This window comes from Wasmannia auropunctata, unplaced genomic scaffold (assembly GCF_000956235.1).
Source record: "Wasmannia auropunctata unplaced genomic scaffold, wasmannia.A_1.0 LD336038.1, whole genome shotgun sequence".
NCBI classification, from domain to species: Eukaryota; Metazoa; Arthropoda; class Insecta; order Hymenoptera; family Formicidae; genus Wasmannia; species Wasmannia auropunctata.
Genome location: NW_012026852.1, coordinates 1,382,189 through 1,398,680, shown reverse-complemented (window position 1 = coordinate 1,398,680; position 16,492 = coordinate 1,382,189). Strand labels below are relative to the sequence as shown.

At 44.4% G+C, this 16,492-nt stretch overlaps 3 protein-coding genes across 11 annotated transcripts; 2 read left to right on the top strand and 1 right to left on the bottom strand.

Annotated features, from left to right (window-relative positions):
• Positions 1–42: 42 nt before the first annotated feature.
• LOC105452056 (COP9 signalosome complex subunit 6) lies at positions 43–2,779 on the bottom strand. Of its 2 annotated transcripts, XM_011692870.1 has the most exons (6): positions 2,689–2,779; positions 1,774–2,334; positions 1,025–1,308; positions 747–912; positions 456–649; positions 43–359 (listed from the first exon to the last, which is right to left on the bottom strand). In XM_011692870.1, the coding sequence occupies exons 2-6, from the start codon at positions 1,991–1,993 to the stop codon at positions 219–221; spliced, it is 1,005 nt and encodes a 334-aa protein (XP_011691172.1). In that variant the 5' UTR covers positions 1,994–2,334; positions 2,689–2,779; the 3' UTR covers positions 43–218. The 2 variants fall into 2 exon arrangements, with proteins under 2 accessions (XP_011691172.1, XP_011691171.1); XM_011692869.1 differs by lacking the exon at positions 2,689–2,779 and having other exon boundaries at positions 1,774–2,403.
• Positions 2,780–2,876: 97 nt separating this feature from the next.
• Positions 2,877–5,062, top strand: LOC105452057 (phosphatidate cytidylyltransferase, mitochondrial). Its single transcript, XM_011692871.1, has 2 exons — positions 2,877–2,941; positions 3,783–5,062. The coding sequence occupies exon 2, from the start codon at positions 3,855–3,857 to the stop codon at positions 4,950–4,952; it is 1,098 nt and encodes a 365-aa protein (XP_011691173.1). The 5' UTR covers positions 2,877–2,941; positions 3,783–3,854; the 3' UTR covers positions 4,953–5,062.
• On the top strand, positions 3,138–15,156 carry LOC105452058 (E3 ubiquitin-protein ligase RNF13-like). 8 transcript variants are annotated; one of them, XM_011692877.1, is made up of 8 exons: positions 10,086–10,740; positions 11,650–12,004; positions 12,103–12,295; positions 12,377–12,588; positions 12,682–12,856; positions 13,009–13,164; positions 13,262–13,495; positions 13,596–15,156. In XM_011692877.1, exons 2-8 carry the CDS (start codon positions 11,792–11,794, stop codon positions 13,835–13,837), a joined length of 1,425 nt encoding a protein of 474 aa, XP_011691179.1. In that variant the 5' UTR covers positions 10,086–10,740; positions 11,650–11,791; the 3' UTR covers positions 13,838–15,156. The 8 variants fall into 8 exon arrangements, with proteins under 8 accessions (XP_011691176.1, XP_011691174.1, XP_011691175.1 ...); XM_011692879.1 differs by lacking the exon at positions 10,086–10,740 and adding an exon at positions 10,987–11,273; XM_011692878.1 differs by lacking the exon at positions 10,086–10,740 and adding an exon at positions 11,292–11,536.
• Positions 15,157–16,492: the final 1,336 nt, after the last annotated feature.

The following is a 16,492-nucleotide window of genomic DNA, read 5'->3' as shown; positions in this document are numbered from 1 at the left end:
TCTCTATCATTTGCTATTATTACAGTTCACCTCAAAGACTGCTAAACGTAACTCCTTTACTTTATTTATATTCGATACAACGTACCACTAGAAGTAGTAATTAAACTATCCCTCGATTGAATTGGCTGTTTAAATCTTTAATCCTGAGTTCGAGATACTTATAGTTATCTAAGAAGTAAAAAAAGACATGTATAAAAACAATAGATTCTATTTACATATCAGAAGAAGAGACTCCGTAGACGTCGTCCCACGCCTTGTCTATCGTACAGGATATTAAATTTGTTTACAAATTGATTTATATTATTACAGCCTTTAGTTATGATACCGAGATACGTCATCAAGCCAAAATCATTACATTGCTGTAAACATAAAAAAAAATTAAATTAAAACAACTTAATCATTAGAATTGTATTCTTTGAATTGCATTATATTAATGTATATAATGATATACTAACGTTATAAAAGTCAGCCTTGAATTTCGGGTTGTTCAGCACAGGCAGTCGGTGACTCAAGGAACAAGCCGCTCGTAAAACTTCATGATTTCCCTTCAGTTCTCCGCTCTGCACCGCTTGCACGTATCTCAGAACGAGTTTCACCCTCGCGTGCAACATTTTTATGGCACTGTGCTGCGCAGTTAAGTGTTCAGCCACTGAAATCAGATGTTTAGATTATCTCATCTTGATTCCGACAGTTGATCAAGGTCGGAATGGAAAAATGATCCAAACCGCATGGTTGTGTTTACCCACCAACTGAGCATTCGCCTTGATCGTTGTTGCACATCCTCTGCACGTGATCGACCCCAATTCTCTCGGCTTCCTCTGTGGCTAACGTATAAGTTAACGGAACGAATAACATGGTGGCCTCACCGTTAACCAAGTCGATTACCGATTCGTACATAGAGACAGATAAGTGCTGCAACAATCGTATTATTTTTGAATGTATCGTTTTTTGGTGCATTTAAAAAGTGATAAAAAAAAGAAAAAAAACAAAATATTTTCACAGAAATATATGTCGATTAACTCACCTCTGTGTTTTTTGGTCTTGGATCCAGTTTCAGTAACACAGGACTTTCATTGATCTCGCAGAGCTGCTTGTGCACTCTAATATCCTTCTCGGTAGGCATGTCACCGGTGGTGTACCAGCCCAAAAAGTCCATATCACTGAAGACCTGTTTAAACTGCTCCTCCTTCGTGGTGTAATAATCCCTATCGATTATGACGTCGTCGCCGATGCATGTGAACAGCAGTTCGAAGGAGTTCATGATCTCTATGTTTCGACCCTTCTGCTTACCAATCAGAGCGCCGTACACTGAAAAGTATCTTGTCGTTAGAAACAGTGAAGTGCTTCTAATTCAATGAGTATTATTGATAAAATTTATTTAACTGCAATCTCTAGAAGTTTTATTGGTATATCAAAATCACTTTGGAAAAGTATTAGGCACCTATATTTTTTTTATTTATCTAAAATTCTCTTAGGCACCTGTATTGCTTCCTATTATAGTGTTATACATAAATTTAAAGATTTCTTAAAGCAAAAATAATGTCACAAATCAATTTTAAGCTCAAATATTAAATTAAAAAATTAATTAATAAGATGCCTAATATTTCAAGGTTTTATATATATATATATATATATATATAACCTATATGTATATGTATATATGTATATATTATATATATACATCTTTTAGCATGTAATTCAGTTGGCAAACGCAAGTGTTTGCGTCTGTTGTTGAGCTTGCTGTTAATTATAATGAAGATACAGGAATCTTACCCAACTGATCGCTGCCCTCCTGAGCCCTGAGCCTGGTCCAGTGCTCGCTGACGTTCATGATCACCAGCGGGTGCAGGCTGATGGACACGGAGCCGACGGTGCCCGAGGAGGCCATGACTTTGACACTCCCGGACACCCTCGGGTTCCTCTCGGAGGTGTCCTCATCGATCTCCATCGCCGTTGGCTCATTTGTATTTTCCTCAGGCACGTCGACCTCCATGGCGCTTCCCCGGTCGTTCGCGTCCTCGCTGGCTTCGACTGATCCGTGGAAATCAGCACCGAGTTCCCGGGCGAGAGAGAAAGAGCGAGGCGAGCGGACGACAATACCCGTCGGGAACTACAATCGACGTCGCGAATCCGTCTGAATCACCGCGGTGATGTCTGTCGTGGCGACGATGATCAGCGCGATCCAATGCGGACGGCCATCGCGTCGATCCTTTCTCATCGAGGAAGAAAAGTCGCCGCGTTGCGTAGCGTCGAGAAAGAGAGAGAGAGCGTAGAGGAGAGAGAGAGTGAGATCGATATTTCGAGATACGTCGCGACCGTCTCACGCAAGATTTCCTACGGAAAGAGAAGCGAAGAAAGAGAGCTTGAGAATGGACGTGTCCGCGTTTCAAATGGAGTACGTTCACTGGGCGCCTCTACGCGCCCAAAGCGTGAACTACGCACGTATGTTTATCGGCGGGTAACGTCAGAGGGATGTGGTTCGAGTCTGAGCTGACAGAAACGTGTGACAGATATATATATTTTAGAATTTTTAGATAAAGAACAAACAAATCGCGATGGCAAACAAATGAAGTAAGGTTCGTGTCTCTGCGAATAATTTTTTTCTTTTTTACCTAAAAATTAACGATTCCTCACTTTTACTAATTATATGCTAATATCAGGAGTAATTATAATATACATAAGATTGACCTGTGAGTTCAATATCCCGCCCTTGATTTCCGGAACGGATGTTACCCGCGTCGGAGGCGCGCCAAACGCCGGAAGTCCGTACCTTCAAGGGCGTGCACAATTCAACAGAACGCGTGTGCAGCGACCTACGTTTTCGCTGCGGAAGCGCGGTGAGGACTGAGGAGCCGCACGCCCGCCCGGGTCAACGTGTTGTCGCGTTTAAAGGGCAAAGGCGAACGATTCGCCTCGTCACGGGGCAGACACGAGCGTGTGTGTACGTATATAATGGCGAGTTAGAACGCTCGATTTTATTTTTTTCCCCACCTGCGTGAATTTTAGCCGAATAAAATATCGCGTCACATCCGATATCGCGAAAGACGGGAAGCCGTCAGACGGCCTCGAAGGTAAAAACCACCGAGCTGACAAGTATACGTACGTGAACGTGAGCTGGTGGTATTCGCGCGCGTTGTATATACACTCGAGATAGATCGGCGAGAATTCCGGCCGGACACCGAGATCGAGGCGGCGTAGGGCCGGGAAGGGTCTCCTCGGACGGAAACCGTCTCGGTTAGTCGCTTCCCGGGGAAAGAGGAACATTCCCGTCCCTCTCCCCCCCTCCCTCCCCCCTACACCGAGTAAGTAAACTTTGTAAGCGAAAACTATTTACGAGTTGCGTTTCTAGGTTAGATGGGCGTTGGGAAAGCGCGCGGTTGACCGCGTAGATCGATTTGGGCATGTCTGTCGTCGACACCTAGGAGACGAGAGACGCGAGCCTCGTGCGAGAGAGAGAGAGAGAGAGAAAGCTCGAAAAGTTGTCGGTCGCCCTCGACGTTACCTCCTACTCGGAGCCCGACTGCTGCGGCCACGTCGGTCCTCATGGTGTGTGAACGTCGGCTGCGTCGTTAAGCATATCCCTCGGCGAGTTCCTCGTTCCGGATTGTAGGTGCGTTTCGTTTCATTGACACGCCATGACGCGCGTGATGTGTCATTTATATTTTTTGCTCGACATTCGGCGAGCAACGTGAATAAAAATGACGCATCGTGCATGAAACGGAACGCACCAGCTTGTGTGTGTGTGTGTGTCAGGCGATGTAAGAGACTACGTGAAATTATAGGTGTTAATCTCCTCACCCTGGATGCCAGTACCTGTCTCGTATTACATAGCCCCCGAATAGTCCCGTAGAACGATGGAGAAAGTCGCCAGAGTACCGCAGCTGAGGCACTTGCTCGGCGAGTTTCCCGGCAACATGAAGTTCTGCTTCGCCTACGGATCAGGTGCGTTCAAACAGGTTAACAACGACGGCGATAACATGCTGGATCTCATATTCGTCGTGCGCAACGCCAACAAGTGGCACGCGGAGAATCTGACGAGGAACCCCGGGCATTACGCCAAGCCGTTGAGATTCCTCGGCCCCAAAGCGATCACGAGGGTCCAGGAGGGATCGGGCGCCAAGATGTTCTACAACACGCTGGTGAGAACGAGCCAGGATCAGCTGATCAAGTACGGCGTGATGTCCGAGGTTTCGCTGGTGGAGGATCTGCTGGACTGGAACAACCTGTACCTGGCGGGCAGGCTGCACAAGCCGGTCAAGGTGCTGGTGGAGCCGGACGCAGAGAGCTCGCAGCTGCGCACCGCGCTGGTACAGAATCTGCACTCGGCCGTGCACGCGGCCCTGCTGCTGCTGCCCGATCACTTCACGGAGGTGGACTTCTTCAGGAGGATCACCGGCCTGTCGTATCACGGCGACTTTCGCATGATCTTCGGCGAGAACAAGGATAAGATCAGCAACATCGTGCTGCCGCAGCTGCACCACTTCAAGCAGCTGTACGAGCCGATCTTGCGGCACTTCGACAATTACGTGCACATCCCCAGGTCGGATCACATGACCGTCACGTGTCACCAGGACACCAGCCCGGCGTCCAGAGTCCACCATTTGAATCACCTGCCCAGAGCGCCGCAGGTTAAGCTAGTCCGGGCGTGGTCTCACGGCCCGCGATCGAAGGACACGGAGGACTGCCTGCGCGCGATCGCGCACGATCCCGAGTGCTGCGACTTGTTGGATCGCTGCCTGAAGGAGATCGTTTGGCGGTCCAGCGTGACGCAAAGCCTGAAGGGAATCGTGACCGCCGGGCTTGTGAAATCCGTCAAGTACGGCGGCGCCAAGATAATTAAGATGCTACAGTCCAGCCCGCCGCCTAAGCCTGATCCGAATAAAATCGAGAAAATTGTCGAGACCGTTGTAAAGAAGGCAGAGCCTAGGAACGTCGATAAGCGCATCGAGTAGTTAACGTTGTTCTTTTAGATAAAAAGCTAATTTAATCCTGATACACGTACATTTTATGTAAATTCTTACACGAAGCCTGTATCACAAATAAAATGGATGGTTACACTCAATGATGTAATAATTTATTTGTAGGTACTTGATACCTCCAATTTGTGGTATACGCTCGTAAAGTAGTAAAGCTATTTTGTTTTTTGTTACTCGGAAAGAATCGTTTCAGTGAGATAGATTGAAACGTTGCCTGCTAAAATATATTATCTAATGTCACGAGATTCCAAGAGATGGCCCGTATTTAGAACGCACTTGCAACGATATTAACGCGCGTTTAGCATGTAGTTAACGTCGTACGTACTATAGAATCTCACTTGTTTACAACGCACTAACGTTATATGCGTGTTCTCAATACGAGCCAAAGTTACGTAGTCATTTATACATACATTATCATTAAAGACTCGACTTATGATGGTTTCTGTCGTGCTTTCAGCATGTAATTAGACTATGACAGCGATGGATTCCGATTCCGAGAGTCAGGACAGCGATGACGGACGGCGGTTTCGTTTCGAGGCCACGCGCAAGGACTCGGTCGCGCCTGTGGACACCGCGGATCGAACGAGGACGTCTAAGAAGAAGCACAGAGCGTCGTCCCACAGCGAGGCGGGAAGTTATCGGGACAGGAAGGAGCGATCCAAGCAGCACGAGAGCGGAGCCAGCAAGACGGACGACAAGGACGTCAGACACTCCGCGAAGCACTCGAAGCACGAGTTGAGAAACTCGAGACAGGAGGACGGCAAGAATTCGCACAAAGAGCACAGGGAGGGCAGGTCTGGATTCGCCGCGAACGACAGAGGCCCCAGAAATTCCAACGGCGGCGACGCGAGGGAGAGATCGCGCGACGCGAAACGGCAGGGTTCGGACCGGGATCGGAGCGTTCACCGGGCGCAACGCTCGCGGGAGCACTCGTACGAGAGGAACTATCACGACGAGCGCGCGTCGAACGACAAGCACCGAGGTCGGTATCACGAGAGGCACAAGCATCGTTCTCGCGACAGGAGTCGAGACAGATCCCACCAGTCGGGTAGAGTCAAGCCCTCGGGCGACGATCATCGGCCGCGGGAGGATCACGGGAGGCACGAGTCCTCGAGGAAGATATCGGTGAAGGAGAACAGGTCGCAAAACACGAGGGACCACTCCTCGCCGAGGAACACCGCCGAGCAGGAGCGCGGTCACAGCGAGACTCGCTCGAGCGAGAACGCCAAGAAGGCGGACTCGCCGATGGCGGAGGCTCAGGACTGCAAGGATCTCGATCTGTCGCAATTCGACGTTCTGTCGGAGACCGACGAGAACATGTCGGACGGCCGGGATTCCGAGAGCCGAATACCATCGTCCCCGCGCTCGCGTAAGATCAAGCTGAAAAGACACGATTCCGAGATCCGGCCGGAAAGTCACGCGAGGCGCGAGAACGACGACGGGGCCGGCGAGAGAAAACGGCGGGAGGAATTAAAGGTAAAGAGGAGGAGGTACGATCCGGCATCTGGTTCCAGTAATAATAATCCTAGTGCCGTTTCAGATTCCTTACACAGCTCCGCATCGTACGCGTCGCTCTTGGTAGCGAGAGACACACGTGTGGACTCTGAGAGAGATAAGTCTGAGTATTGTGAAGAGGAGAGAATGCTTATTCGCGACAGTAACGTCGAATGTTCGAATTCGGGAGAGAGATATTCGCGCTCTAACGTTTCTTCGGACGGGACACGGTTAATCGAGAGAGACACGGGCCAAGCCGGATCCACGTACGGTCCGCTTTTACCACCGGGATTCGCGTCTAATGCGCCCGACGGTGATGAACTCGATTTCGAGACGAAGACTCTCGACGGCGATAAAGTCGACGTTGAGATCGATGGGAAAAATACGAATTTTATTGGACCTCGTTCGCCACCTCGTTTAAACGATCGTCGAAGCATGGAGCGAGATGACGCAGCGGATGCTGTCGCTTCTGCGGAGGCGACCGCTGTTTTCGGTCCAGCACTGCCACCACATTTGTTACAACGACAACGGAAGAACGATTCGCGGGACAGAATTATCGGCCCTGTGCTACCCGGCATGATGGAATCGCGCGAAGATGATCCGATTGCGTCTCCGGAATCCGACGATGACTCTGCGATAGGTCCTCTGCCTGTGGATCATCCAGCTCTGAGAACCAGCCGCGTACACGAGCAGTTGGATCTGAGAGCGCGAAGAATTAGGGACGAAAAATATTCGGAAGAGGTAAAGAAAATGATTATTTTTTCCTTTACTTTTTTTTTCGTGTTTTACTATTTTTATCGTCTGGTTATCCTAGAGATTGATTTAAATTTTTATTCTTGCTTCTGTTACTTGTGTTAGTACAAGACAACCGGTCTATCCAGTGCCCAAATAAATTGCTATTGCGGATCACTAGTTTCGTCAACGAGAAAGACAAGTATTCGTATTTCAGATCGATGACGGAAACAAGCGTGAGGAATGGATGACCGAGTTACCACCCGCTCAAGCTGCTAATCTCGGACTAGGCCCGCGCAAATTCAGGCTTCGAGACGGCCCAGATATGTCAGATAGATCATGTTGGACCGACACACCGGCACAAAGAGCTCGGAAGCAGATGGACTTGGTAAATATGAAAAACGTCCTACTACATGCATTCTGTTTCGAATGCGAGACATTCCATTTGCATTGCCACTTAGCATTTTATGTATGTGCTAATATTACGTTTGTTGTGCATTTTCTTTTTTTTCAGGAAACAAAACGATTCAGAGAATCGGAGAAAAAGCATGTAAACGAATGTCACACGAAGGAAACGGACAAAAGCGGAAAACGCGAGAAATCGCTATTAGAAATGCACCAAAGCAAGATTGCCAAGAAAAAGAAGGTCAATTGACTTGTCTTTATCAAATTATCAAATTTATGTTTAGGGAAATAATTATCGAAAAACAATTATTTTCATAATTAATTAGTTATTTCCATACATTCGTTTTCGTATTTATGGAAATTATATATATCTTATTTTTATTTTTTTTTTTCAGAAAGAGGAAAAGGAAGCAAAACGGAGTGGGATATCAACGAGAAGGCCATTTGACAGAGACATCGATTTGCAAGTCAATCGATTTGATCAGGCGCAAAAGAAGACTGTTCTGATGAAGGCGCAGCTGCTCGACGATAGGTTCTCGCGCGGGCAAATTTAACGTATTCGAATTTTTACGGGGAATAAAATAATGAATTGTAAATAATTGCAAACTGTAAAGGAAGTTATATTCTATATTAAATATATTGATTTGCAAGTTAATCGATCAGACACAGAGAGAAAGACTATTGATGAAAGTGCAGTTGCTCGACGATAGATTTCCACGTAGACGAATTTTAACGGGGTTTGAATTCTCACGAGGGGGGGGGGGAAGGAGGAAGATAAAATTACGGTAACTGTAAATAATTGTTAATTGCAATGGAACTTATAATCTACATTAAGTACATTCAGAAATTGGCAGATATCGAATGTTGTTTATAACGGTGCCTTGAATCAACAGACTTTGCCATCTTGACTGACAGTTTTACATGTTACAAATGTTTTTAGCCGAATACGCACTCGTATCAGTCTCTCGTTGCATCTGTGTCTTTCTAATCGTGATTTTTTTACGGCGCACTTTTTATAAAACGACATTTTGCTGTCGGAGTCAACTATAACTTTCGGCAAATTTTTATTTCGATTTAAATCAGTTTCTCAGCTTTCTCCGAAAACGAATGTGCTGTAGGTATATTGTGTTACGGGATATTGTTACAAATTCGATTTTGTAACGAATCGAATTGTATCGTTTTAGATAAGGCTCTTTTTTTTTCCAGTCGTATTTCCTGCACATATTTCGTAATGTGCAACGCAACGATGCATAAATTTACAGATCGAAGATTTTATAAATGCTGTGGCTCGTAAATGTATATAGCGTTGTTCCGTATGTGATGTATGCATAAAAAAGAAGCGCCAGTTACGCGTACGTAATAATAATAATAATAATAATAACAATTGTACGGTACATATTTCTGCTCATGTGTAAAGTAGATTATACCGCTCGTTGTTTGTTCGTCGTATTTTCTATAAGTGAGACAGTACAAAACTACAGAATATAATGCGATATAACTTGGGCACTGTTGATACGTATCTTGGCAGGTACATATCAGCGTGGCTATAGCGAGTACAAGAATGTTGTCACACACTTGTACTTTCGAGATTAGATTAGAAGACACATCACTGACTCCACGTACACATTTCCAACGGCGGTTTCTGTATTTTTTACGGGCCCGACAAGTTAAACGTTCTCAAAATTATTTTATTTCAATTATTGACACTATACCTTATAAGTGACGACACGTTAAGAAGACGATTGATGAAACTTGGTATCTCAAGAGTTGGAAGATCTGAAGGATCTCAAGACTTCGCATTAGCTTATACTGATCTTCGTGGATCTGCTATCGCACTTTCTCTGTCAGAGACAAGAGATACGTATGATTATCAAATTTATATCATTCGATAATTGTTTATTATTTTTTTTGCTGAGAATTTATGTAAATTTCTGGATTTATATACACAAAAATAAAATATGTTTTGATTAAAAGTTTGACTAATATGTCTATCCTATCCTTCGTTTCTCATAATTGTCGACGTTATAGTCTGCAGTATTACATAATTTTGCGTGGACAATATGCGGTAGTGATTAGTATTTTAGTGAAATATAGAAGATAAAAGAGATAATAAAATAAACGAAAAAATAAAATAAGTGTTCAGTTTACTGTTTTGATGCTTTGAGAATATAAAAACATCTTTCATCTATAGTTATTAAATCATATAAGTTTAGCAAACTAATTGCTGATTATAGTTGTTAAAGCATCGAAACAGCAAATTAACTGAGCATTCAACTTAATTATTTATTTATCCTCTGCTTCATTAAAACATTAATTGATGCCTTTCAAACAGAAATTACGTAAAAATTATAAAGGATACAACATAATTAGAGAGATATTAAGATATAATTAGATGTTACATAAGATGTTATATAAGATGTAACCAACATAATATTAATAACTAATTCCTATATAATATCTATAATAATATTAATTATTTCTCTTTCTCGAGAGAAGAAAAAAAGAAGTGTCCGGGTCGTCCGGGGGTTCAATCCGGTTCGTAAATGAACGAACTTGAGGCTCAAGTCGCGTGCCGAGGCCGCGTCTCGCCCACGCGCGCACGCGATTGGCCGCGGGTCCTACGCACTTGTGCTTGCCGTGCGAGTCCGACCGACTGACAGCTCCGTCACATCAGTCAGCGATTCCGCAGCCGTTTCCTTCGCTCGGCGAGCGACACCGATCCGCTCGATCGACGCCGCCGTCGATCGCTCTCGCTCCGCCGTTGTTCGTCGTCGCCGTACCCTGCCTGCCGTCGTCCGAGAGTTCATGCGAACGAGCGATCGAAGAGTGAGACGCAGCTAACCTCGAAAACGTTCGTGCGCGCCCGTGACGTGCCCGTCCCTTCCGTCGCCGTCCCGAGGTCCAGGAGGTCCCGCCCGGGAAGAATCCGTGAGAAACGTTCCCCGGAACGGATAAGGACAGTCGAGGCAGCAGGAAAAGGAGGCAAGAGGAGAAGTGCGAAGAGGAATCACCTCCCCCCTCCCCCTCACCCTGAGAGGAACCCCCCGTCAATGGCCGGTCGTGGAGCGCTTCGCGACGTCGAGTGACCAATGGTCGCGTGCGGATGAGAGCCTCGCGTGGCTCGACCTCGAGAGTATGTATATCGTCAAGTGTCCACGTTCTTGTCCGCGACCGCCTTGTCCCACCACCTTCCGCGAGGTCCCACCTGTGCGTGTGTGTGCGTGTGTGTGTGTGTGTATATGTGTGCCGAAATCACGGTGCCGCTCCCCCGCGATGACTCGCGTCATCGTTATCTCTTTCGACTCTTTGATGTAACGCGGCGGCCGAGTTCGGCTGATCGAAGATCGAGCGAGCCAGCCCGTTGACCCGTTTCTGCACGCGTGCACAAATATACACGCATCCCGCACGCGTCTCCCCCTCCTCGCTCGCGTGCGACTCGTGTTATCGGTTTCTCCCGTCCGCGACCCCCCGGGAGGGGGGGGCACAGAGGAGTCATCGTGTCGTCGAAGTTTTCGTTTTGCGGAAGGATACGGTTTGTGTCCGACGACGACAGGTGTTTTCCTCCTCCCCCCCTCGCCGACTCGACGTCAGCGACGAGATCGGAGTATTTCTTCTCCTCTCCCCGCGCTCTCCGCCGACGAACGACGATGGACCGCGGAGGCAGCTGTGCGTGGGGATCCATTATCCATTTTACGAGTCGTGGATAACGTTGACTTTGTTCTCTCTCTCTCTCTCTCTCTCTCTCGGTGCGAGAGGGCGAATTTCCTCGCGAGATTATTATGCGCCTAGCGTAATTTTGAAATCGTCGAGAATCGACGGGGCCCCCGCGCGCACGTGTTTGTTTACCTTGATTAGATTGGGCGTGTGTCTGTCATCTGCGTTTAGATCTGCGGGTATCTCTCTCTATCTTTCGCGCGTGTGTGCCTGCTGTAAGATCAACACCTAATATAAGTGCTAAGAGAGAAGTCTGTTTCGCATTCGAGCAGCGTAATGTAATCTCGGAGCTAAAACGGAACCGTGTATCTGTGATCTCTTTTTCCAGAGGCGGCCCCCGGCTGCGCTTTTTACAATGCACTATCTGTCTGCGCGTTGGCTGTCACTCTTCGTCATATCAGCGGAGTAAAAAACCCAGCAACCGTAGAATGAGCCACTCGAGCGAGATCTCGGGGAGATATTGAATTTAGATGACAAAGGTGGACGCTCAGACCGTTTTCAAGATGCGCCAGTGCTGCTTGAACCACCAAGTCCTGCTGCGGCTTGTCCTCCTGATCCTCTACGCCGCGTACAGCCGCGCCGATATTCTGGTGTTCTCCTCGTCGGCGAGGCATCAGATCGAGGAGGAGTTTCGCGATATGCCCGCCAAGTTCGGGGGCATAATACCGCCGGAGGGCATTAAGGTATATGGCGTTTAATTTATTTGAATGATAAATTATGTATACATATATATATATATATATACATTTTTGTGTCTACAATTTTAAACAATGTGCACTAGGGCATGGTAGTTTATGCCGATCCCCCCACTGCGTGCCGCAAGATACAGCCGCCGCCAAACGACACCAATTACGATGGCAATTGGATAGTGCTAATACGACGTTTTAACTGTAGCTTTGAGATAAAAGTTCGAATGGCACAGGAGGCTGGATACGACGCCGCTATTATTCACAATGTAAACAGCAACGATCTAGGTGCGTGATTAATTGTGTAATTGTGAAATCTGCTTCAACAAAGACGCGACTCCTCAACGAGATTGGTTGGTTTCATTCCAGAACCGATGTCCGCTAAGGATTCCGTAGGAATTTTGATACCGTCGGTGTTTGTCAGCGGCATCACGGGGGTTGTGATCAAAGAAAATTATTTATACGACCAGCTGTATTTCGTATTGATTAACGACGATCTGCCGTTCAATATCAATACGCATTTGCTCTTACCTTTCGCTATTGTCGTTGGAATATGTTTCCTAATTATAGTTATTTTTATGGTAAGTCGTGGATGCGAGACGTTAAAATACCGCGTCCGTAATGTTTCGCCGACCTTTTTCTTTTTTTTAGTACCAATTATTTATGTATTACAGATTGTCAGATGTATAAAGGACAGGAGGCGACAGCGGAGGCACAGGCTGCCCAGTTCTAGTTTAAAAAAGATTCCTATACACAAGTACACGAAGGGCGATCCGTACGAGACATGTGCCATTTGTTTGGACGATTACGTAGAGGGAGAGAAATTACGAGTTTTACCGTGTGCACACGGTACGTTTTTCCAACAATCTAGTTAACATCTCGATTATAACTCGATTTTACATGTAGATTATTATTTTGTTGCTCGCCAGCCAAAATTTCCCTCGGCTATCTTAAACATGTTACATTTTTAAACTACTACTACTATTCGTTCGCAATTTCAGCTTATCATTCAAAATGTATTGACCCATGGTTGACGAAAAATCGAAGGGTTTGTCCTGTCTGCAAAAGGAAGGTTTTTGCAGCTGACGAGCAAGTTGTGACCGACGAGAGTGACTCGGATGATGATACAGCACCTCTTATTCGCGACGGCCACCAAGGTGCGGGAATATCCTTTTCTTTTTCTTTCTTTGCGATCGGTAAAACGAAATATGCTCTCGCTGCGAAACTTGAGGAGAAAAATTGTTTCTTCTTTAGGTACACAAGGGGGAACGTTCGCGCGGCAGAGGGAGAATCCTTTTAACAGAGCTAGGAGATCACAGGCTAGGAGATCACAGGATCAGAGAATTCAATTCGGATCGGAGAACTCGAGCGACAACAGCTCCGATTCCGAGCAGTCCTACGTTACCACCGAGGACGGCGTTAGTACTAACGCCGGCGAGTCGTCCAACGTCACAGTTTTCCTGGTATCCGATACTCACAGTATAAACGGTAAGACTAATCGCTAGCTTGTTTTGCCGTGAAAAATGTACAGCTGTGAAAAAAAATGTTTAAAACGTATTCATTTTTTTTTCTTGTTCGCTGACCACAGGTGAATCACAAGAGTTGGAACGCTCGGCCAGCAGTACCAATCCGCACACGGTGAGTTTGTACGCGGACGCTCAATCGTTTTCAACACCTATTCAAGTCGCGCCGACGCGAGGGATCATCGCTCCGACACACGGAATCATGGCAAATTCCGAAGTGCCGAATCCCGATGTCTGTTACGTCGAGACTTCAGATAATCCGTCGGCGACGACCAGTAATTCCAACAGAAACGATGTTATTACGTAATGGCCTGACTATAGCTGTGACTATCATTATACGTTGTGAGTTGTTCGTATCTCGCGTTTATTTTTTTTTGTTTTTGCGAAAGATACGTTGATACTATGGTGCGCACGACATAGAAACGACATGATAATGAAAATGAATATATATATATATAATTCGAAAGTAGATAGTATTTTTAATACATCAATACAAACTATCATGTTTCTCTTTTTTAGTAATGTTGTATACTGCGACTTTTGCTTTATGACAAATATTCTTTTTCGTACTAACTTGTCAAATATGTATAATATAATTGTGAATTACGTAATAATATCGTTTTTTTTTTCTTTATTTTGCGCTGAGTATCACATACAGTGATGTAGCATGGAAAAAGATTACTAATTCTATATGTTTTATATATGTGATTACGAACATCCTTCGAGAGAGAGATATTTTAAATTTGATTCACGTACGAAAAACAAAAACTCATGTATAATGCAATGTATATATTAATGTATAATTATTCGATCTGCTTTTTTTATTTTCAAGAATTATGCATTATTGCTTGATTTCTTGACTTTAAATCCTTAAGTTGAAATCATTCAGTTAATACACACACACACACACACACACACACACACACACACACACGCACGCACGCACGCACACGCACACACAGGTAAGACTGCAACTTCTAGTTCATCACATTTAACAAAAAATTTTGTACATTAGCTTAGAAATACTTTATGTGGCCTACTTTGATTTGCGCTCTGTTTGATTAAATTTATTCGAAATTGCATGTTATTCGGTTATCAAAATCTTATAGGTATGATGTAATATATAAATATATATATGCTTAGATAAGTCTATTGCGATTACGTTAATGGTAAACGAGTGCTGGTGATATTGTAAAATGACGAACATAGCTTTGTTGCCGGATTTGTACATAACAAAAAAAAAATTTACTAATACATATAACAGAGTCAAGAGACCAAAAATGCGCAGATTCCTTTTAATGCAGGACATAGGATATTGTGAACTTTCAAGTTTAGACGCTAAGTTGATGAAATTGAATCTTTAACCGCGTTAAGTTTTACGAAAAATTTATTGTTACCCAAAGTATATTATGTGAATTACCTGTTTTATATATAAAACGTAGATTAGTACTTATATATGAAGTGGGCTGTACATAATACGACGTGTCGATAATTACACGTAAATTTCACTACTGTCAAATTATGTGTTTACTCGATTTTTCGATCGGCATTAACGATAGAAATTATAATCCCGTGATCCTATTATAAGGAACGATATCTAATTTAAATTCAGAAGGATAACGCTGATATATTAGTGGCTCTACTATTTTTATTGTAAGATTGTGATTGATAGATCTGCTCGATTGGAGCGTCGCTGAAAACTATCGCGGGGGCTTATCGAAACAAGAATGATATTTCGTTGCTCATTGATGTAGGCACACGTACGAATTTAATTCCGGTATATAAATAGAAACAATGTTGTTGCTTAAAGATATCGATTGGGACTAAAACGAAATGTGGCAAAATTATAAAAATATTTGTAAATAGCAACGAGATTTCATTATGTAAAAGCATCACGCGAAAAAGATATTTTAATTTTTTTTTTACAATTGCCAAATCGGAACAAAAAAGTATTTATCGTTTAACATTATATAGATGTAATATACTAATAAAAATGTATTTATATTTTTTTATTGTACCGTATAACTTGTCTCAGTTTTGTAAGATACAAAACATATTTGTTGCAACTGCTATACTTGCTGATAATCGATATGAAGCGGCATATCTAGTGACATACAATGGCAGAATGTACGAAGTTGAAGTGTTCAAGAAATTTACAAATCGAAAGTTAAATTAAAAAGTAGATGAGGCATCGGATCGATGTAATACAGATATACAAGAAGAACGTTTATCAAATTAGGGAAAATTCATCAAGCCGATCTTTGAAATCTAAAATAAAGCGCCAAAAAACTACGCGAAAAAATCTAACTGCATCTATAAATCGAATACTCTACAAAATACAATTTTTTTTTTCAATCAAAAAACGCGGATTGAAAGTGAAGATTTTCGAAAATGAAAGGATTAAACAGCCTTGAAACGAAAAAACGTTGAAAAGAAAGCTGTAACAGCTGATCGAATTTCAAGATTATTTATACTATCGTCTAAAATCGAAATTATTGTCGCGAATATCTTGTAGAATCTTGTAAATGACAAATCAGTCGGGCTTTCAAGACGATGTACCGATCTCGGAGAAGAAACGGAGGGTGGCAGTGCCGCCGGCTGTGTGTCAAGAAAGGCAATCTCTGCAGAACCGCGGGGATGACGAGTGGTCGCACGTGACGGCACAATGCTGCTCGAAGTTCGCGTCTTTCGCTTTATACCTTGCCTTGAAACGTGTATGTACACACGCGATGGCAAGAGGCGACCGTGCTGTTTTACCAATTCTATCGTCCTGGACCACTCCACTTGTCGTCTCTGCCGGTGAAGAGAGAGAGAAAAATAGAGGGGGGAGAGAGAGAGAGAGAGAGAGAGAGAGAGAGAAAGAGCCGTCCTCTCCACGTTTGCGCTATCGCAGCAACCCCGATGCCAATCCTCCAACGATAGCATACTCTGTAATGTCTAAGGGACGATTTATCTAAATCGT

What these genes read in the sequence shown, in the direction of transcription:
- LOC105452057 (XM_011692871.1), top strand. Translation starts at nt 3,855, where the DNA reads ATGGAGAAAGTCGCCAGAGTACCGCAGCTGAGGCACTTGCTCGGCGAG.
- LOC105452056 (XM_011692870.1), bottom strand. Translation starts at nt 1,993, where the DNA reads ATGGAGGTCGACGTGCCTGAGGAAAATACAAATGAGCCAACGGCGATG. An exon ending in CAAGACCAAAAAACACAGAG is followed by an intron (nt 913 to 1,024) that starts GTGAGTTAATCG and finishes CGATTGTTGCAG; the next exon opens with CACTTATCTGTCTCTATGTA. An exon ending in TCAAGGCTGACTTTTATAAC is followed by an intron (nt 360 to 455) that starts GTTAGTATATCA and finishes TTATGTTTACAG; the next exon opens with CAATGTAATGATTTTGGCTT.
- LOC105452058 (XM_011692874.1), top strand. Translation starts at nt 5,448, where the DNA reads ATGACAGCGATGGATTCCGATTCCGAGAGTCAGGACAGCGATGACGGA. An exon ending in ACGAAAAATATTCGGAAGAG is followed by an intron (nt 7,212 to 7,419) that starts GTAAAGAAAATG and finishes TTCGTATTTCAG; the next exon opens with ATCGATGACGGAAACAAGCG. An exon ending in CTCGGAAGCAGATGGACTTG is followed by an intron (nt 7,591 to 7,716) that starts GTAAATATGAAA and finishes CTTTTTTTTCAG; the next exon opens with GAAACAAAACGATTCAGAGA.